This window comes from Durio zibethinus, chromosome 13, assembly GCF_047325235.1.
Source record: "Durio zibethinus cultivar Kanyao isolate XHJ-2024 chromosome 13, ASM4732523v1, whole genome shotgun sequence".
Classification (NCBI taxonomy): domain Eukaryota; kingdom Viridiplantae; phylum Streptophyta; class Magnoliopsida; order Malvales; family Malvaceae; genus Durio; species Durio zibethinus.
The window spans coordinates 3015549-3037500 of NC_143174.1; the positions used below are offsets into that span (position 1 = coordinate 3015549).

At 32.1% G+C, this 21952-nt stretch overlaps 1 protein-coding gene, 1 long non-coding RNA gene, 1 other non-coding gene and 1 pseudogene across 7 annotated transcripts; all 4 read left to right on the forward strand.

Annotated features, from left to right (window-relative positions):
• The first annotated feature begins 204 nt into the window (after positions 1 to 204).
• On the forward strand, positions 205 to 8642 carry LOC149515231 (uncharacterized). Its single transcript, XR_016327025.1, has 6 exons — positions 205 to 1810; positions 1950 to 5158; positions 5246 to 5368; positions 6293 to 6431; positions 7478 to 7630; positions 8296 to 8642. It is a non-coding gene; the product is annotated as an uncharacterized LOC149515231 (long non-coding RNA).
• A 547-nt stretch (positions 8643 to 9189) lies between these two features.
• TRNAY-GUA (transfer RNA tyrosine (anticodon GUA)) lies at positions 9190 to 9279 on the forward strand. Its single transcript is given in 2 exon segments — positions 9190 to 9226; positions 9244 to 9279. It is a non-coding gene; the product is annotated as a tRNA-Tyr (tRNA).
• A 266-nt stretch (positions 9280 to 9545) lies between these two features.
• On the forward strand, positions 9546 to 12675 carry LOC111303803 (ferredoxin, root R-B2 pseudogene; annotated as a pseudogene). 2 transcript variants are annotated; one of them, XR_016327027.1, is made up of 2 exons: positions 9546 to 9685; positions 12018 to 12675. The product of XR_016327027.1 is annotated as a ferredoxin, root R-B2 pseudogene, transcript variant X2 (transcript). The 2 variants fall into 2 exon arrangements; XR_016327026.1 differs by having other exon boundaries at positions 12030 to 12675.
• Positions 12676 to 17812: 5137 nt separating this feature from the next.
• LOC111303804 (glucan endo-1,3-beta-glucosidase 14-like) lies at positions 17813 to 21507 on the forward strand. 3 transcript variants are annotated; one of them, XR_016327029.1, is made up of 4 exons: positions 17813 to 18102; positions 18655 to 19740; positions 19819 to 19971; positions 21106 to 21507. XR_016327029.1 is itself a non-coding variant. In XM_089742675.1 (2 exons), exons 1-2 carry the CDS (start codon positions 18045 to 18047, stop codon positions 19716 to 19718), a joined length of 1122 nt encoding a protein of 373 aa, XP_089598801.1. In that variant the 5' UTR covers positions 17813 to 18044; the 3' UTR covers positions 19719 to 20396. The 3 variants fall into 3 exon arrangements, 1 of the variants encoding a protein (XP_089598801.1); XR_016327028.1 differs by having other exon boundaries at positions 17815 to 18102; positions 18655 to 19728; XM_089742675.1 differs by lacking the exon at positions 21106 to 21507 and having other exon boundaries at positions 18655 to 20396.
• The last annotated feature ends 445 nt before the right edge of the window (positions 21508 to 21952 follow it).

The following is a 21952-nucleotide window of genomic DNA, read 5'->3' on the forward strand; positions in this document are numbered from 1 at the left end:
GATTCCCGCACGTTGTTTATTTGGATGTTTGGTTTAATTCTATGAAAATGACCCTTTCGATGTTATGCATTCTTTCTTCACAGGATAGTTGCTGTTCACTCGTAGCCACCGGCAATTTGTCATTAGGAAGTATCTGCATTGCCACCGGTTGGCTAACCATGGATTGCCAATGCCGTTCTTCTGATTTTCCTGATGTAAGTGATTTTTCTTATTAGCATTTGTCTTCTTTCAAATTATGAGAAATTTCTGATTCTTTGAAAACTGGATTACTTGGTGTATGTATTCCCTTTATTTGCCATACTTAACTAAAAGCTGAAAGAAAAGTATTTTAACATTTGAGTTATGATCATCTACTGAGGTGGTCTTCGTTTGTGATATATTATATTAGACTGCTTTTGAGTTGATTAACGTTGTTGTCTCCTTATTTTTGTTTTCCTTATTCTAGTTTAAAATTTGTGATGTGATTTTATGCAAAGACCTTTGTGCTTCTCTTTGGAAGAACTAATAGGTCCATTTGGTGGACCTTGATAAGACAAATTAGATTCTCTTGACTAACCCTTCATCGGACAGGATATTAAGACTTTGTTTGGTAAAGTGGAAATGGGTTAAGCAACTTGAGGTTAAGGAACCCCACAGAAGACTTGTTTTCAATTCCTTTTTGTAAATCAGTGGTCTACTTGATGTTTTAGCTACATGATTATAAGGACTGAAGTAAGAGCTGAAGGAAAGATATCAAGATAATGTAAGGAACTGATTTGTCCACCATAATGTGGTTTTTGCTAAAAAAATACTTAAATGGTCAGGAATTGTTTGTGGTGAGAGCAATGGGGAATTTTTCCTTCTGCCAAGTTATTTGTAACTCTTTCAGATAACTCCTATTATCATATTGGAGTGGACCTGTTGACACATATATGATAAATTTATTCGACCGGTATTCACCTACGAAGTTAAAACCTTTGAGTCATTTGACAGCCTTTTAGCAATAGGTGTTTTTGGATTGAGTTTAACATGTTCGCATTACCATATGTGATTACCACATTTAATCACTTGCTTTATACATCCAAATAGGGACATTGCACTTTTGACATTTGGCATGCTCTAGTCAGTGACTAGTTAGCATAGTTTGGATTTTCTTATCAGCATATTTACCTACATAAAAGAATCAATCTTGTTCATGAATTTATTTGGAAACTTAGCAATATCATTATGTATTTGAAGTTTTGAATTGTATTTTTCATGTTCTTACTAAAAGTAGGAATGAGTACCACTCATAAATTTGTACTGAGACTGTAGGATAGAACTTTGCTATATCATGTATCAATCAAATCTAATATGTTAAACATAGGTTGGTGCTGCAGCTCATTGGCCTTGGTTGAAGTGCTATGAATCATTTTGGAAAATTACTCTCTATCTACCATCTTAGCTTTCATTGCCAACCATGAATGGTCAGAATAGCTACTGAAAATATGGAACTTGATGAATAAGTATAGTGGAAGATCTAAGTCTTACTTCTTTGTTTCTTGATAATCCGTATCAAATTTTTAGTCCATCTAGTCATCCTTGAGAATTTTCACATTATAATCTCCTTGTGAATTGTGTGGTTGCTTATCCAATTTTAATAAAGGGGAAAAAATTTCTTGCTCCTTTTCTTTTACTTCCTTTTTTTTTTATTTTTTGCTTACCATAATTTTAGCCAGTTATTCAAAATGAAAAGTATTTGACTCTATTTTGGTACATGCTCTCGTATTTGTAGTTCTGTGATTTTGCAAAACAGAATGCTCAATGCTATGGACAGTTGATGAATTTCTTTGTATGCATCTTTTCTTCTTATCCTTTTTTTTTCTTTTTTGACTCGGATATATATGGATTCCCTTATAATATACTGATAAATGCTTGGTAATAGTAGAATTCAATTTGGCTGATGGAATTCATGACATCTTATTTTGTAGTTCATCAATGACATATAAGGCTACTAGGGAATGAAGATAATGTTAAAAGACAAAAGGTAAATTCTTGGAAGAGAAGCTGCACTAGCAGCTGATCTATCCATTTGCGAAGCAACTTGATGGTGTGGCTTTGCCATCTCTGTGTCTAGTTTCTGTCTATATTGAAGAGGAGGTAGCTGCAAAAGAGGAAGAAAACATATGCTACGATTGCACAGGAAATCTCTAGCCTCGTCCGTTTCTTCCTCTATGACCTCCCACTTGTTTTCCATCATCATGTAATCCTAAGACCATTGGAAATAGTAACAATGGACTCATTTTCATGATGAAGGAACATTGCCTTCATCAGCTACGCTCATAGCTCTCAATGAGAAGAGCTTTGAGTGGTAGGTATATCTGGTAAGTCACTAATCCGATATGTGATGTCATTGCTAGGAGCAATGCAGTATCTTGTGCTACATAAAACGTGCTCTGTATCATTTGCTACTGACCTGAGGAAATAGTATCAGTATGACGGGAAGAAAATGGCCATTTTGATGCCAAGGGAGTGGAACTTTGATACAAGGAGAGTAGCACAACACCATAATTATAGGGCTGTTTGAGACCAACTATTCATGACTGTATCTATCTTTTCAGTCAAAAACAGCAGTTAATTTTGGCATTAATAGGTCTTCCATAAATGGATAGTTTCCTTGCAAAGATGCAGATACTAAAAATTCAAATATCAGGATATCATTCCATATATGGATACTTTCCTTGTGAAGATGCCGATACTAAAAATTCAAATATCAGGATATCTTTCCATATATGGATACTTTCCTTGTAAAGATGCAGATATTAAGAATTCAAATATCAGGATATACATGAATATACCTTCTGTGTTCTCTTTATCTTTACAGCACAACAAACAAAGTTCTTATGTGGATGCGGCAACTTTCTATTGATATTGACATATAGACATACCATACTTGGCACAAAAGACATCTAGACATAATGATTCATCCACTTGTTAGTTCACTCTTTTCATACTCATTTAGATTCACATATGAATAGATAGATGCATTGTATACGTACGAATGGATTTTTATATAAATACTGTGTCAATCTCAGTACAAAGTTTATGGCCAAGAAGAAAAATCTCAGTACAAAGTTGCCGCATGCAAAAAAGCCCTGTTTATGTGGTACCGAAAAGAAAATGAGCACCCATATATGGGAAGGTGTTTTTATTTGTATCCTAATATTTAAATTCTCACAAGGATACTATCTACATCCTTAGAAGCAAAGATTCCATATATAGAAAATACATTAAGGCAAAAAAAAAAAAAAAAACTGCATTTTTGACCCAAAAGATAGAGTTAGACATGAATAGTATGTATGGTATGCCTATAAGGCAACTTTTGCTGTATGTCTATATGTCTTTTATTCCATGGTATGTCTATGATGATTCATATAGACATATCATATATCACCAAAAGCATAGATACATGCCATTCTTGGAATGTAGGCAAAATCTACCAAATTCAACTAAATAGTATTTAATTGGATAGCTAAAAATTTAAGCATGACACTGAAGCCATTTTGGACATAAAATGACAAGTCATAAAGGTATCCTTTGAGTATTAGCTGGCATAGACCAACTTTAGTTTGCTTTTAACAATCCTGTGTGCTAATTTCAATTTATTTGGTCCGAGCAGGTGGGGACATTATTTGGTTCGCTGTCTGAGTCTCTAAAACTTAATTTATGCAGTACTTGAGCATGTGTATAGCCTTACATAATTACTTTTCCTATTTAATAAGAACTGTATTTCTATGTGTTACTACCAGTCTGGAAAACAGGATCCAAAGGGAAGGAAAAACAAATTACTCCTCTTTGATTTTGTAGTTAAATGGACATCAAGAAAGCTTATTTATAAGGCTTGAAATCCTGATAATAACATTCAAGGACAAGGACACTTTATCCCATTTTGACAAGAATTTTTCCCATTTATATTTTGCATCAATTGAAGCAAGCAAAGGAAAATAATAGTTTATTTCTTTCAAGAAATTAATTGGAAATGGCAGAAGTTGTCTTTCCTTTTAACATTCTTGATGTTTCTAAGACATGTTCAGTTTCCATTGTTTTGTACTATCAAAGAATTAATTAAATACATAATCATAATAATAACATCATCATCATCTGACAATCTAGCTGATGGTGAATTTTTTCTAGGGAATTCTATTAATCAACTCAAGCAGATAGTGGAAAGACAACCAATGTTAGGAACTGGTAGAGACTTGAAAGTTAGAGGCAGAGATTTGACTGTAATGTATTTATGGAGATTGAATCAAAGAATATGTATACTAATTCTCTGTTAACATTTTGTTTAGAAATTTATATGCTGTTACCACTTGCCAACAATCAAGTTAGGCATAGGCATGATTACATTTTCTTTTCTGATCTCTTACTTTCTTTATTTCTTTCTTTTCTTCTTTAAGAAGAAGGGGGGAAAAAAAAGAAGAGGAGCAAAGTTTGGATTAGTGAAAGAGAGTGGTTTTACCTATCTTGAAGCACCATTTTAGTGAAAGCAACATTCAATCAAGTTCCTCTAGTATATTGTTGATATACTTTAGTAAACTAGGTGGAGTTTCATAGAAATATAAGTTAGCTTGACTGACCTTGTGGATCCTGTATAAGACATTACAACCTGAGTTGATCTGCTTAAATTTGGGAGGTAATCCCTTATTTGATTGATATCTTAGGTGCACTGGCACAGAATTTCCTGAAAGCTAGAAGAGTTACTGAAGATCATAAAGAGAAGTAGAGGCTTTTTGTTGAGAAGAAAGTAAGAATTCGGACCATTCTAGTATTGTTTCTGGTAGATAAGCGGCGACATATTTTTGATGGAGACACCAACCAAAAATCTTACTTATAGAGCCGGTCATAACTCTTATAGACAGTTGGCATCTTTGGATAGGGTTTAACACGCCGACACTATGAATTATTCTATCCACATGTACTTGCTTAGTTTACATGCTAAAATGATTTATGAGCTTGAGTTAATTGGTGGAATGATTTGGTTAACTGGTTTGCACACCATAAAGTTATTACTCTCACTAATTACACTTTTATCGACAATTAGAGGTGTTATTTGGGCCATGAGTACCTATTCCTAGGGCTCATTGCCACGATGCATTGTGCTGTACGAGTCTTGACAAGGTTATCCTTTCTCCGCCAGGTTTGGCTGTCTATTTGTTTTCATTTTTTGAATTTTTATATAAACTAGTGACTTAAAATGGAAAATTGATATGCCATGCTTTTGCAGCCTGTAACAGCTTTAAATAGACTATATTGTTGAATCAAATGTGGACTATGGAGTTATTGTAATGCAAGAAAGTTTAACCTTGCTTGATTTGAAGCCAATACTATAGACATTTGGTGCACAAAGGTAAACTGTAATCCTGTGTCTCAAAAGTCTCTTCATGTAGGGTTTCATCTTCCTCGACAATTGTAAACCTGTTCCTTAATGTGGAAGAGCAAAGTCCACTTTTTCCATCAACTGTTTTCACCTTTGAACGTGCTCTGTCCTGTAAATTTATAAACCCTTACACTTACAGCATAGGATTGTAAAAAAAAAAACCTAGAGCAAAAATTTTAATTAGCGTTCCAGATTAATGACCTTGATTTTTGAACCCATATGATATGCAGTCTGGTTACATGACTTCTTTGTCAACAATGTACGGAGATTTAGATGTTTGATTGAGATATGCTTTTATCTACAGTATACTATTGATGAGTGAAGCATTTGCTGCCATTTTGGCGTGGCAGCAGAATCAGTATGTGGCTGCAACGAAGAATTCATGCTAAGCCCTTCATATCTTTACTTTGCCACAGAACACCTTAAAGCCTCCATAGTCTGGTTTGCAAGCAAAATCGTTCCCTTAAGGAAATCCATTGAAAGTAGGAACTTGTTCAAGGTGCCAGAAAAATGCAGAGAAAGAGCCATGATTTTGTCATTTCTATTTTGCTGACAATTTGCACCTTTGACTCTTTTAACAGATCTCAAGTGTTGTCCAATTGCTAATCTCCCTCTCTCTCTCTCTCTCTCTCTCATTTGGTGCATGTTTTGATTGATGTTGTTCACATTGGGTCGAGAAGGTGAAACATGAAAGTAGTTCTTAGATTTGCTCTTTCTGTTCTCTTGAACAGTAAATAGTAATAGCTCATAATTGTGATTACTTATGTGTTAGAGTCTTCCTTTTTTTCTTATCTTGTTGTACAAACTATAGATTAGTTGATCGATTTTTTGGATTTGACTGATACTGAGTGAACCTTCCACTTTTGATTCGCATGGACAACCTCAATCTTGAAGAGGTAGGAAAAGCAGAGAGTGTTGCCTACCTATGGAATTGATGTTTGAAATCTTACGTGAAAAAGAAAAAAGTTCAAAGAGCCTTCTACATCTTACAAGAGTTTTCAGAGAAAAATAGGTTGTGCAAGCTTATTGGCAGGTATGTTTTATACAAAGTAAATAAGCCTCATCCTTTGATTTCTTTTCCTGTTTTATGCTGATCGACCTCAATCCAGTCCTAAGCATTCCTAAGGATAGCTGCACAAGATATTTATCTTCACATAGTTAATCTTAACATTGTATGCAACTTTCTAAAATTTTATATTCAGATTGCGGTTGGCAGAAAAGTATATATAAAGCAATTGTATACCCTGCATCAGCTCCTTTGTTTAATGTGTGTTTTTGGATTGAGTTTAGCATGTTGACATTACTGTATGTGATTTCGCCATTTAATCACTTGCTTTAAATATTCAAATATTGACATAGCACTTTGGATTTCTGCCATGTTCTGCTTGGAGTTGACAAGTTAGCATAGTATGAATTTTCTTAACAGCTTATTTAACCATTTCAGATAATCAATCTTGTTGATGACTTATTTGAACAGTTAGCAATAGCATTAGAATTGAAATTTTGAATTGTATTTTTCATTTCTTACAAAAAGTAAAAATGATTATGATTTATAACTTTTGTTATGAGACTGTAAGGTAGAGCTTTGCAATATCATGTATCAACCAAATCTAATTTGTTTAAGAAAGGCTGGTGTAGATAGAGCTTATTTGCCTTGGTTCAAGTGCTTTGAACATTTTGGAGAATTACTTAGGACTATGGACATAAATTCTACCGCAGTCAATTATGTAATCTTTACCTGGATATAGCTAAAATATTTAAGCATGAGACAAATAATTTTAGACATGAAATGGCAAGTCATAAAGATATCTTATGACAATTAGCTGGGACAGACTAACTCAGTCCGTTTTAAACGCTCCTGTGTGCTAATTTGGATTCATCTGGTCCAAGCAGGTGGTTATGTCTTTTGACTCCCTATCTGAGTCTGTAAGATTTAGCTTAAGCAGAGCTTGAGCAGTTGTATTTCCTTGGGTTATTACTTTTCCTACACAGTATGAACTGTTCTTCTATTTGTATTACTATCAATGTGAAAAACAGGGTCCAAAGGGAAAAAAAAATGAATTCTCTTTGGTTTTGTAGTTAAATGGACATCAAGAGAACTTATCTATCTGGGTTGAAATCCTGATAATAACATCCAATGACAAGGTCCCTTTATCCCAGTTTGACAGAAACTGTTTGCCCCATTGTATTTTGCATCAATTCAACCAAGCAAGGGAAAAATGAATTGAGATGGTGAGTTTTGTCTTTCCTTTTAACAGTCTTGATCTTTCTAAAACATTTTCAGTTTAGGGCTTAGGGTAAAGGCTGTTTGTTTGGTGGAATGGTCTATGTTAACTGGTTTTGATACCATAAGTTAATTACTCTCTGTAATTATACTTTTATTTTATTATATCGAAATCTAGAGGTGTTATTTAAGCCATGTGCACCTATGCCTAGGACTCATTGCATGCACTGGGCATGATCACATGTTTACTGGTGCTTCTCCAGATTTGCTCCTCTATTTGTTTTGATGGAATCGAGAGATTTTGAGGATTCATCATCAGAGTCAAACCTAACACTAATACTGATGTTAAGGAACACCAAAAGTTGGTATTTTTATATTGGGTCTTTGAATGTCGTGAGCAGGTTGAATGAATAGTCATTGTTTTTTTCATATCATAGGGATACTGAGAAGCAATAGAATCTCCTGGGACGATTTTGGGAAATTTGGATTCAGGATGGGAGTTTTCACGTTTGCATATAAGAATAAATTTCCTGACCCAAATTTATTATAGTATTTTAGATCTGCAAAAACTTGAGATTCCCAACTTTTACAAAAAAAAAAAAATGTGAATGCTCAGATGAAATTTAGAGATTCCCATAAAAAATGGGATTTTAAAAAGTATCATTGATTGCAGGTATAATATTGCGTAGCAGTTTTGCACTTTGCAACAGACAACAAAGATGTAATAATTGGCGCAGAAGTTAAGAGGGCAGCTCTTGTTAAGGGCTCTAAATGAAGAGTTAGCTCGGCGATCGGTTCATGGAATTTGAATTTTTCTTCGTTTATATTTTTTTTATCAAATTAAATAAATAATTTTGAATAAAACTTTAAGATTCATTTGATAAATAAATATTATGTCATTGAAGAAGTGACATGACATAGAACGAAATTTATTTGTAAATTTTTATAAAAATATTATTGCAAGTTACTTGTTATACGCACAAAAAACGGCATGATCAGGAAATTTGCTAAAAGCCAAGAATTTCATCTAGGGTGAAAAAAAATTTTATATGAAATAATTATGTCATATTGATATATATATTTCATTTAAACTATGTTAATTATATTATTAAAAAACTAATTATTTATTATAAAATAATTAATTAATTTTTTAAAAAATATTTATTATTTAATTATTACTTATGATATATAATAATGATTAATTTTTTTTTAATAACTTGATTATGTCATGACAATAATGTGAGGGAATCAGAGGATCACTTCAACCAGAACTTTGCGCATCAAAGAATGAGATATGGTCCCACACATGGGACCCACATTATTTCGTAACGTCTATTTTTGGCAATATCATTTAATGGAGTGTGAATTTGGGTTCAAATTTTGCCCTGCCGTTGTGCCTGACTGAGCCTTGGCGTTGACATTGGCATGTGGCTTAGTCTCCAAAGGGACAAATCTTGTTTCTGAAATATAAGACATTTTTGGTAAATAGTTTAATCCTTATGGTGGGTTGAATTGATCAAAGAATTGAAATTTGTTTTAGTTATAAAAACGAGACACCGCTAGTAAGCCGACCTTAGCTCAGTTGGTAGAGCGGAGGACTGTAGTGGTATGTCTCAAAGCAATCCTTAGGTCGCTGGTTCGAATCCGGCAGGTCGGAATTTTTTAATTTTTCATTATTTTGAGTTTTATTATCTATTGAATTTATTGTCACAAGTTTCATAATACCAACGTGATTATAGAAATTGAAATAAAATTCAAAATTTCTTTTAGCGTAGTAAAATTTTAAATCATTGCATTTGAAGTTGGAAAAAACCATAGGCGTATGTTTTGATTGGTTTTGGAGGTAGGTGTGGTGTCTGATTAAAAAAGCCTTTGCCTGACACTGCCTGGCAATAAATGCACCAATTCCCCAAACCCCCAGATCCAGACCTGAGCCAACTTTCTCCATATATATATATAAAGCACTTGCCAAGTACTGGTTATCATCACTATCAGTATCATTATTAGAGTTCTAAACTCAAAACTTCGATCCCTTGGTTTTCTCCGTTCCCCAAGCTTCCTCGGTAAGCCCTCTCGCTTTCTCTTTCCCATGTACATTTTATGTCTACATTGAAGATTTTTTGTTTATGATCTGTTATTGGCGTTGATTCCTTGTTCTGTTATTTGGATTTGTTTTTTTTGCTTCTTTGGCCTTTTCCAAGCCAGGGTTTTTTGGTTGAGTTCTGTGGTTTTCTTTTCAATTTTTTAGATCTTTGTTTTGGGATGAATATATGATAGAGGTTATGAGATTACATATTCTTTCATATGCTAAAATGAAATTTTCAATTTTTTATTTGGAAAAGTTTGGAACTTGAAACCCTGAGAAAATAAAAGGAATAGCTTTTATTCTTGAGTTGATTTTTTATTGTTGTACACCAAAGGCAGCCATACTCAGACAATAAAAAAGAGATTAATTTTTGTTAGTGAAAGGTACACTTTGTATTTGTGCACTAGAAGAGTCTAGAAATGTGAAAAACCATTTATTTCTATTGATTTTATGCGGTTAATCATTTACCCTGTTTGCTTTGGTTATTTTCAATTTTTGCCTTTTCTTGATATTAAGGTCAGATGTTCACGTCTTTGTCTTAATACATTCTATGAAATAGTGAACTTGTCTGTCAATGGTGCGGATAAAAAAATGAACTTGTTTTGGTGTGGAGGTTGATAGGTGACGCCTTGGGTTATTGTGATTCAGTTTACCATTATGTATAAAGATAATTGTTGATGTGGATGGTTTAATTGTAAATGGTCCTAAGTTTTGGCATTTTCATGAGTGGTGCATTCAAGACTGGAAAGATGTAAAAGAAAGTTGCTTTTAAGTTACAGTGAAATGTAGTGGGTGATAGTAAAGCTTTTGCATTACAGCAAGTTCATATCCTGCAATTTATTCACATTATTGACTCATAATAAGGTGTTTTTTTCAACATGTTGAGAGGAACAGGAGAAAAGTTCAAATGCTAATTTTTGTGGTTTAGTCATTTGTGTATCTTGGAGATCTTCCTAGTTTATTTTGTCATACATGTTGATTCTTATTGTGCCTTTTGGCAAGTGCTAGAATGTGGTCTCTTACATTGACTTCTGTTCTGCTCAAAATGGGATGGGGGAAAGAATTGGGGAATAAGTAGACCAAGCTTATAAGAAAATCCATGCTTTGGCTTGCTTACAATGTATGCCTGTTTCTTTAATCTTTCTTCCAAATGATATTGGCTTCTGCTTATTCTATTGTGGGGTTGTGAAGAAAGGGGGAATGGGAACAAAAAGTAAGTGAAGAGTATGACAAGAAAGATTACTTCGATTTTCTAAGAATTATTATGAAGGTAAACCATGAATTGTTCATGTCCAGTATGTTCTTGAAAAGGTGTTAATATGTGTTTAAAATATGGAGCCTCGAGTGAAGAGCAGAGAGCCCTTAGCTAGCCTCTTCTCATAGTGTTCCAGACATTAATTGTCTTGTTAGTACAGAAATGGATAATACGCTTTGTTTTTCATTTATAGTGTTATCAAGTTGCAACTTTACTCACATCTTTTTATGTAGATCTTTAAGGGCGTTTAGAAGGGTCCAAGAAGTAGTGAGCACTAGGTATAAATCTTTCTTGTACTTCAGGAACTCTGGATAATGGTTGTATGATCCATCGTACCTTCAATCTTCCATGTTTGATCATGCACTGGAGAATTGCAATGAACCAAGAGATAGAAATATTAGTTGACCCAATGCATTTTATATATAGTGAATGTCATTCAGTGGGGTCACGCATGAGCATGATGCCTTTTTTTTTTTTCACTCTTGAACTTGATACATGTGCATCCCTCTTTTCTCAACTTAGCCCCCACTCCTCAACTCCATCCCCTTTTTCAAACATAAGAAAAAAGATTAAACTGAGTTCATTTTAGTAATTTTTCTCATCTTGTTGCTTTGAATTGCACACAAGGCATACATGCAAATATATTGTATAAAGCCAGTATAAAAAAGACAATGTACACATGTCTTGATATCTTGAAATGGTTGTAGTTCTTTGATATCTTGGGATATCGTTGGCTTCTCAAGTTCACATCCAACTACTATATTCTATTATGTTGCTTGTTATATTAAATTTAGATTTAACAGCTTATCTATGTTGCTGATAATTGATTATTATTCGTAATTAGGGGGCTGAACAAGTGCACCTTAGGTCACTGGTGCCTTCAGTTTTAGTTGCTGCCTTTCAGCTGTCATTTGATGGCAGGATCATCTTGCTTGCCTCCTGCTTGACTGAAATTTTTAGTTTTCTGAATTAATGTTTTTTAAATTCTTGTATGTTGCAACCACTTATACCACTTATATGACGGATCAGTTTTGCCATTCATTTTTCTGACTAGTCAAATTACCAGGAAGGAAGAAAAAGAAAAGCTGACAATCAAGAGTAAAGATGACAACTGTGAGCCTTATCTCCCCTCGTATTGTTAAAGCTACAATCCCCAACCAATTTTCAAGTGCTAAAGTCAAGGCCACATCTTTTGGATCTGTTAAAAGAATCTCTATATCATTTGGGTTGAAATGTTCCTTTAATCACAGAACATTAATGGCGGCCTACAAGATTAAGCTTGTAGGACCAAATGGTGACGTGAAAGTGTTTGAAGCCCCTGAGGATCAATGCATTTTAGAGGCAGCCGAGAAGGCAGGAATAGAGCTGCCCTATTGTTGCAGGGCTGGAGCTTGCTCCATATGTGCTGGGAAGATAGTTTCAGGTTCAGTGGAGCAATCTGATGGTATCTACCTCGATGAAGAACAATTGAAAGAGGGTTATATGCTGACTTGTGTTTCATACCCAACCTCAGACTGTGAGATTCACACTCACAAGGAACTTGATCTTTACTGTCAGAAATAAGTAGGGTCTGAAGTTGTCTGAAACTCTTTATCTAAATTTTCTATCAATGAATGCTCCCACGGACAATATGTTGTCTAATGTTGTTTGTCATGTTTGTGGCTGAATGCCATATCAGTTTAGAATGTCAATCTTATTTGTGGATTGCCATAGATTCAGTTGGACCTGTGGCCTCTTAAAACTGCCACATTAACAGGAGGAAAAAAAAAAAAAAAAACCCTGAAAATCTTTGTGCCCAAGCTCTGGTGCTGCAAAGTTGAGTTTGATAGAAGGATCTCTTGCCTTGTGGGGGAAAGGAAGTTCGTTTTGTTCCCCAAAAAATCTCAACTTGATATAATTTATAGACCTAGGCAATACGTTTTCAAGCTTAATAAGATAGAAACATGAAAGACAATATTTTCCAAGAAGCTACCTTATAGAAGGCCTTGATCAGGCTGGTGTCTGAGGGGAGAAAGAAAAGAGGAAAAACAAGGGAAAATGGGAAAGAGGAGGAAAGGAGAGAGGATGGAAAAGAAAAGTAGGAAAACGAAAGTGCTTGGGCTTGTTGCTAAAAGGCTCCTTCCTAAACTTTTAGACATCGAAAATAAATTTTCATCCCAAGATAAAAAGATGCAGAACTTTCAGATTTCTTATTTTTATTGTTATTAAAAAAGGATCGATTGTTAAATACGAATCAATTGAATTAAATTTCAAGATCAATTTTTGTAATCCTTGTTGTGTAATAACTTTCTTATCCTAAATTGGTTTATCCCATATCAATTACAATTGGACCCAAAATGCCATAAAATGAGATCTCAGAAGGAAAAAGCCTCAAATCACTATAAACTAACAAAAAGAAAAGAGCATGAGACAAAGTTGAGGATATGTATAATAGCTGTTACTAATTTTCTTTGCTGAAAGGAGCAGCAAGTGGACCACAATTTTCACTCAACTTTCTATAAGAAAAGAAGATGCTGAGGGAAAGATAAAACACCTTTTCATTGACCACAATCCCACTAAAAATTATAGAAAAGTAAAAAGTGTGTTCTGCTAAGAGAGTTTTCCTTCTTCTAGGCTATTGGAAACCTGGACCACACCTTCAAATTATCAAAAGCCCACAAATCATTTTCCTCTTGTATATATTTATAAACATAAGTTCATGTTTTTTTCCCCTTCCTTTTCAATGGACTGATTTGAGAGACAAAATTGATTATCCCTCAAAAAGAAAGTTTTGGTTGAGGAAAATTGTCATCCAATGGTTGAAACTGAACAACAATGGATGAAAGTGGATGGCCTTAGAATCCAATGAGTGCTCAATGAAGGCATTAAGTGTGAGAGGAATTCATAACAAACCACTTTCATTCCTTCAAGACTCATTTTCTTTTCTTTCCATTCACTTTTCCATGCAGCTTTTTCTCTCATCAGTGGGCATATGCAAAAAGACCCCTTTTTTTTGGAGTGGCATGTTTTTTTTCCATAGTGACTAGATGCCCCACAATATTTCCACATAACTTCCAAATCTCTCAAATTCTCAAATCCTTTCTTCCATCTAATTATTTCATTGCATTTCACTTCATGCATGCATTGTCTTAATTTGTGGGGTCTTTTTTTTTTTTTTTCAAAAAAACCAAATATAAGAAAAGAAATAAAAAAATTGATTATTATAAGTTTTTTATAAACATGACAATTCGTATATTTGTGTCATATAAATATTAATAAATTATATATTTATATTGTATTTTACACAAAAATATAAAATATTAATTATGATTCTAAATTAATTATTCAAAAATATTTGGATTACGTCGAATTAAAATCAATGTTGTGCAATTAAATTTAAAAAATGATGTTCAACAATTTGATAAATTTTAATTTTTTAAAAAATAATATTTAATAATTTTAAATTTTAATATATAATTTTTTTTTTATCTTTACACTAGATTCTTTTTTATATTAAATAAAAAAAATCATAAAATTTGAAAATTATACGCAAATATGTATGCTTTAAGATCATCAAAAGCAAGATGATTCTAGTCCTATTTCAATTAAACAAAATTGGGAAGCAAACAGGACACGTGCCGCTGCTGAGGTGTTGGCCGACCTGCGTGATGAAAGCAAGGAAGGCGGTGGTTAACACGTGCGCTCCACTTAAGATTCGCGTCGGCACAAAGAATATTTTATGTTTTGTAAAGGAGCGGTAATTAATTTGAGAGTGGTAATTCCGCTTTCAGATCCCATATCACTTTTCGACATTCGAAATGATGCCTTTGTTTGTTTCTTTGCTGCCACGATTTCTTTCAAACCAATGAAAGATTCCCTGTCTGACACAGGTACTTACCTGCCACGTGCATGAATATTATTGGTTATGTTGAAGTTTGGTAGCATAAATATTCAGATTCTCGATGTTATGTTTAGAGAATATAACACAGTAATTGATGAATTATGAGTACCATTGAAGCTACAGTTCTTTATGGGCCGGGCGGCCAGATTCGATCAGCTTTCCAAAGATTTATTCAAAATTTGATTTGATTCATTGAATTTAAGAGATTCGAAAATTTTAAATATGTATTAAAAGATTTTATATTTTAATTTTTTAATTATAACTTGAATTAAAATTAAATAAAAAATTTATTAATAATTTAATATTTCAAATCCATCAAGTTCAAATTTAAAAAAAAAAATTTTCTTTTAAGAGTTGACTCAAATCAAATCAAATTTATAAATTAATCAGATAATATAATTCAAGTACAATTCTCTTTAAGTTTACGAGATTTGAGTTAAAGTTTTCATTTTTTTTTTGTTTTCACCCAAATTTAAGAAAAAAATTTTCAAAGTAACATATAAGTTTTTGATAAAATTTTTTTTCAACCCAATTAATTTATTTTTACTTACATATAGTGAAGATTTTCTATTGATATTAAGGGATTTTTACATATTTTATTAGAATATATTTTAAAAGTTAATAAATTAACATAATAAATTATAAAACATGTGATAATATTTTAATCTTGTTTGTAATTTTAACAAAACTCTATCAATAATGTATAAGATAATAACCCTTAAAAAAAATCAAGACATGTGTAAAAATAAGATTATTCTAAATCACACGGTTTTGTTTGGGTACATAATTGTATGATTTATTGGTAAAGTGATTAATTTTTAATTTTATTAATCAAGATTTAAATCACGGTAACATCAAGTATAAAAAAAAAATTATCCTAAACAATTTATGAAATGATTGGTATATAAGATTATGATAAAATAAAATAAAATGATATTATGAATAAGATTATATTAAATAATATCATCATATCTTGTGTTTAATGTGTGCAATAATTATGATAAGATAATTTATTTATTGTTCAAAATTATTCTTCTTTAAAGTTTATATAATTTAAATTATTAATATAATTTTTAATGATAAGTTCAATTTTATAAATTAAAATAATTCTCTTTATTTTGGGAGGATTGAATGATTTTTTACAAAAAAGATGATTAATTCTCTTTATAATTTTATTCATTTCTTTAAATATAAATCAAATATAATATAAAATAATTATCATTTTATCATATCTATCATCTTATACACCAAACATGACTTTAAAGTATGATATAATTTATCAATTTTATTGAACCTAAATTTAAAGTATTAATCTCATAATGCACTTATTAATTACATTTATACATAGAAGAAAGTGCAAGAAATAACTTTTGGTTGTTTAAACTTTAAATGGTAATTAGTATTTTCATTTTAAATGTTGTGTTAACAAGTAATATTTAAGAAGAAAATATTTGTTAATACCTATTTTCATCATCATAAAATTTCACATCATCATCAATCTGGCAGGTGTGTTTATTTTAGCAGTATACAATGCATCAAATGTAGCCCAAACTCATAATTCAAACCGATTCTTAGAAGAAGCATATGTGAATTATTAATTCAATGATATTAAAATCGATTATAGGATTGAAGGTTTTTAAGTTGGAATCTAATTCAAAATTAAAAAATTATATATATATATATATATATATATATGAATTTGCTGCAACCCCTAATACAAAGAACATGTTATTTAGAAGTCGGTGAGTTGATTCCTTTTGTAATGTTGGGTCTTTAGCAAACAATTAATTTAGGGTTACCTAAACTTGTTTGATATGATATAGATAAGAAATAAATAATTCAAATTTCGTCTACTTTTATTATTTTTAATAAAAATTTAAAATTAAAAAAATTAAGAAATAAATGATAAGCAAAAGGCAAATAGTGTTCTACTTTATTGAAGTGACTTGTTTTGGTTGGTCATGCATATGGGTGTAAGGATTAGAACATTGGACAAGTAGTTCGTAATCATGGTCATTTTTTGTTTTTTTTTATATTTATTTATTTATTTAGTTTGATAAATAATTATAAATAATAATTTGATCTATTAATTAAATGAATAGATTATAAACATAATAAAATTTATTCATAGTCAATTTGTTTATAACGTAGAAATGTAAATGAAAAAAATATTTAACGGATAATTTATAAATAAACTCCATTTATTTTTATTTATTTATATAAATATGATAAAATTCGGTAATATTTGATTTGTCAAAATAATATAATAGGTACATAATTATTATATTTCATATTTAAATCAAAAAATTTGAAGTGTTTTAAAATAAGTTAAGAATTTGAAATCTAAAGAACTCAAATTAAAACCGACCTTCTTACTAGCGATTTCGGATATTTATAACTCATTTTTTATTCCAATAGTGATTTGTATAAAAAAAATCTATAAGGGATGATGTGAAATTATATAATCAAAATTTCAATTCTATTTTCACACACAAAAATAAAATAAAATCTAAAACTAAAAGGATTTTTAAAATGTTATTAAGGCTAAACCTAGTTAATTCCAATTAAATTTGGGCTTGATAAATTGTATTTCCCCATTATATATATTATATCCAATATATATGATATTAAAATTATTATATTATAATTTATGTTGATATATTAAATATAAAATAATATTTTATTTAATAAATTTATATATGATTTTATCAAAATTTTAAATTATATCTCTTATATATATATATATATTTCGTATATTTTCATGTCACGTCGCCTAACTTTCTATAAGAGGAATGAGTTGAATCCTCTCTGGCACTTGGACTTTCCTATTTAAAATTTTCATCCACAAACAGCGGAGTTAATGTCATCATTTAAAAAAAAAAAAAACTAAAAGGGCAGATAGGGAAAATCAAATAATTATGTCGGCAGTTCGCCTGAACAAGGGTTAGTTGAGATAAAAACAGCCAGACGGTACTCTTATAGAACAACTGCCCATTAAAATCCTATAAAAAAATTATGGCTATTAAAAAAAGTGCTATTTCCTTATTACAAAAACAGAGTACGTTGGGGAGACAGAGGAAACAGAGAGTTTTGCATATATAAAGAGCAAGGAGAGAGAGAAAGCATTTTAGTGACAGATGATGCGTCGTCGCTGAAAGGGTTAGTTAAGGTCTTGGTTTAAGCGCGAAGATTACATCAGTTATGGCTACCTGTTCTTCTCTTCTCTTTGGACTGCTTTTGGTTCTTCTCACCTCCTCAGGTTTCTATTCTTTGTTTCTAGTTTCAACTACTTTCTCATTTCACAGTTAGAGTTGCTCAAAGAAAAATGCTGAAAATGATAAACACAAAGGAAAAAAGATAACCATTTTGGTTATAGTTTCAGAGTTTTTATTTAGTAGTAACCCAAGAATCAATCTTTTTTTCCTTATCTTTTTATATAATAAATGATCATTTCTGGCTGCTGAATGTTACAGTGTGCACATGTAGTTGGTTCATGATGATTTATTTCTCTTCAAATAAACCAAAGTTTTATGCATGAGTTGGATTTTTTTTTTCTTTTTGCAAAGGACTTTAGGCATCTTGACTTATTTTTAAATGAATACTCATACTTTTAATCAGATATTAATTTTTTTTTTTGTTTTCATATTTCAGTGGTAGCATACTATAAATTTTTTGGTCCCAACCATATTATAATCACTCATTTCTTACCCATTACTTTTGTTTCTTTCTTGGTTCTTTTTTTTTTTTTTTTTTCTAGATTTTTGATGTTTTAAATACCCTTGTGATTCACTTCTTTTTATTCTGGTTTCAGATTCGCCAGTCCAAACCCTTGGTTTTGGAGTTGGAATCAACTATGGCCAAATAGCGAACAATCTTCCTTCTCCTTCACGTGTCGCCTACCTCCTCAGATCCCTCAATATCAGCAGAGTAAAACTCTATGATGCGGATCCAAATGTTCTTGTTGCTTTCTCCAATACAAATGTTGATTTCATTATTGGACTCGGGAATGAGTACCTTCAGAACATGACTGATCCTATCAAAGCTCAAAACTGGGTTCTGCAGCGAGTTCAACCCCACCTTCCTCAGACCAGAATCACTTGCATCACTGTGGGAAATGAGGTCTTTAAAACCAATGACACTCAGCTATGGTCTAGTCTCCTCCCAGCAATGCAAACAGTGTACAATACTCTTGTCAATCTTGGCCTTGATAAACAAGTAACTGTCACTACCGCGCATTCGCTTGATATTTTAGGTGTGTCCTATCCTCCTTCAGCCGGGGCTTTTAGGCAAGATCTTGGAGAATATTTACAAGCAATTTTGAATTTTCATGCTCAGATCAAGTCACCTTTCTTGATCAATGCTTACCCCTATTTTGCATACAAGGATAACCCGGATGAGGTGCCTCTAGACTATGTTCTTTTCCAGCCTAATCAAGGGACAGTGGATCCAATTACCAACTTGAAATATGATAATATGTTGTATGCTCAAGTTGATGCTGTTTATTCAGCTATCAATGCAATGGGGCATACAGATATTGAAGTCAGGGTTTCCGAGACAGGTTGGCCTTCCAGAGGGGATGAAAATGAAGTAGGAGCTACAACAGAGAATGCAGGATTGTATAATGGCAATCTATTGAAAAGAATAGAAGAGAAACAAGGCACACCGGCTAAACCAAATGTCACAATTGACGTATATGTTTTTGCACTTTTTAATGAGAATTTAAAATCTGGTCCAGCATCAGAGAGGAACTATGGCCTCTACTATCCTGATGGTACCCCAGTTTATAACATTTGGTTTAGCCGGTGTGCCTTGTTTGGAATATTCATACTCTATAACAACTGGTTATCTTCCAGAGTTGGAATATTCATCAGCTAGCACAAAGAATGTAAGAAATAATGTAAGAAACATACTCTATATCAAGCATGTTATTCAAATAACGATACCTCTATTTTCTGTCAATTTGAATATTTTGCAGGCATTGTCTGTCTCCAGTCTTCTGATCTTGGTTATAGCATGCTTATTCTTCGCTTGAGAACATGAGAATTTGGCTAGTAAAGAAGGGAGGGATCATAAGGGAAAACATTATTGCTGGAGCTAATTCAAACTCCTGATGACATGAAATTTTTAGGTGAGATTCAATGCCTTTTAACTGTTAGGGCATGCATCAATCACACATACATGTGAGGCCATGATTGTATGACCCATTTTCATGTGAGTGCGGATGGACCGTAGTGCATCCTGCACTCGAGTCTAGGCCTCAAAGTTGATATTTCCCAACTCATGTCTCATAATCTTCAGCTGCAATAGGCTCATAGGGTTTAAATGTGTTGGCAAGTGTTTGTATTTTTCATGTTGTTGGCCTTCTCTCTAAACCTTTGAACTCAGCAAATAGTTGGGATTTGGGGTTAGCTGAAGTATTCAGATATCAGGGTTTATTCAAAAAATAAGTGGGATTTCTTGTGTCAGAAGAAGAAAAAAAATGGCTGGTTTGTAATCTTCAATTCGTGACATATTTTTCACTTATAATATGGTAATGGGTCTCCATCCTTCTTATCTCAACTTGTAAATTTTCAATCATGCATGTGAATCTTTCTGTGCATTGAATTCTTTTTTGTCTTCAGCTAAACAAAAGTCCAAATTGGCTTCCATCCATAAGAAACCCTCTAACGGCAGCCACTTCTCACATCATCCCCTTTTTTTCCTTCCTTTTCTCTGCTTAAAACCTCCAAAACTAAAACCTGAGGCGGTGAGCTCTATCTTTAAAGATGGTTTACTTTTTTTTTTTTTTTTGGTATTAGTCAGTGTCTAAATATCTGCCATTTTTCAACTCTTTTGCAATCAATAGGCTAACACATAAACCAATTCTGGGATATCGCTATCATTCCCTTGTTTTCTGATTTTTATTAAAATTAAAGTAGGTTGGTGGCTTTCAACTTCATGGACCATGCCTTTGAATTATGGAAACCTTGCATCAGCATAGCCAATGGATAAGATTGTTAGATGGAAGATTTTATTTGACCATTCAGCAACATAAATTTTTTATCCTTGGTTGGTTCATAGTTGCAGTGTCATACCTGAAAATGTTCATAGAAAATTATATACATCATATAAAGCTACATTCTAGGAAAAGAATGATGATGAATCAAGGAAATTGAATAAAATACATTAACACAACTGAATTATTGAACCACCAACAAATTTGGATTTGATGTTTTCTTTTTATATATATGATTGATTGATGGGATGCTTCATTTGTCTGCAGGGAGGCTGCAAAACATTTGATCGGTTATTTACAACTGAGGAGATCAGTTGTTTATAAACTTTGAAGGTGATCATAATATGTACAAGAATAAAGAAATAGCCAAGACAATTATTTACTAACAGACGATAATTGAATTTTAAATTAAAGTAACATATATAGTTATAGATTCTTTAACAGAAATACCAAATAAAAGGAGAACTTGGTGAAGATTTTACAGGGCTTCAGCTAGTTTTCACGTTGTTTCTGTGTTGTATTACTACTAGGTGGGATGTGATTCGTTGGTAGAAATATAGCTGTGTACAGAAATAGTTTGCTTTAGTATTGTCATAGAGCATTAAGAACTTTATTTTTTTGGTTAATTTGATAATTTTTTTCAATAAAATCCTTTAGTTACATCTTGAATGCCATGTTTAAACAGAGATCTGTTCTTTAAATTTCATGTCATTGAAAGGATGTTCATGTATTTGTTAAAAAAATGTCCATATATATATATATATATATATTCCACAATTTCATTTTTTAAGAACTAAAATAATGATATTAAGATGTTATATTATTAGTCCATTAGTTATTTAAGCAAATTTAAAAGTTTCAACAAATTTAACGTATGAAGTCTAAGCAAGGACTCTAATGCTGCTCAAAGTCAAAGAAAAAAAATCTCCAACTGATCAGCAACATTTAATTTCACTGGTTCAATACCAAAATTCTTGCCTTTATATGAAGCTGATATTGTATTAAAAATTTCGCTTGATGGTTGCAAAATACTATTTTGAAAAAAAAAATTAATTGTATTTTTTCATGAACTGAGTGACCTATCAAGGTTGCAGATTTGATTTGATTAGAGTAG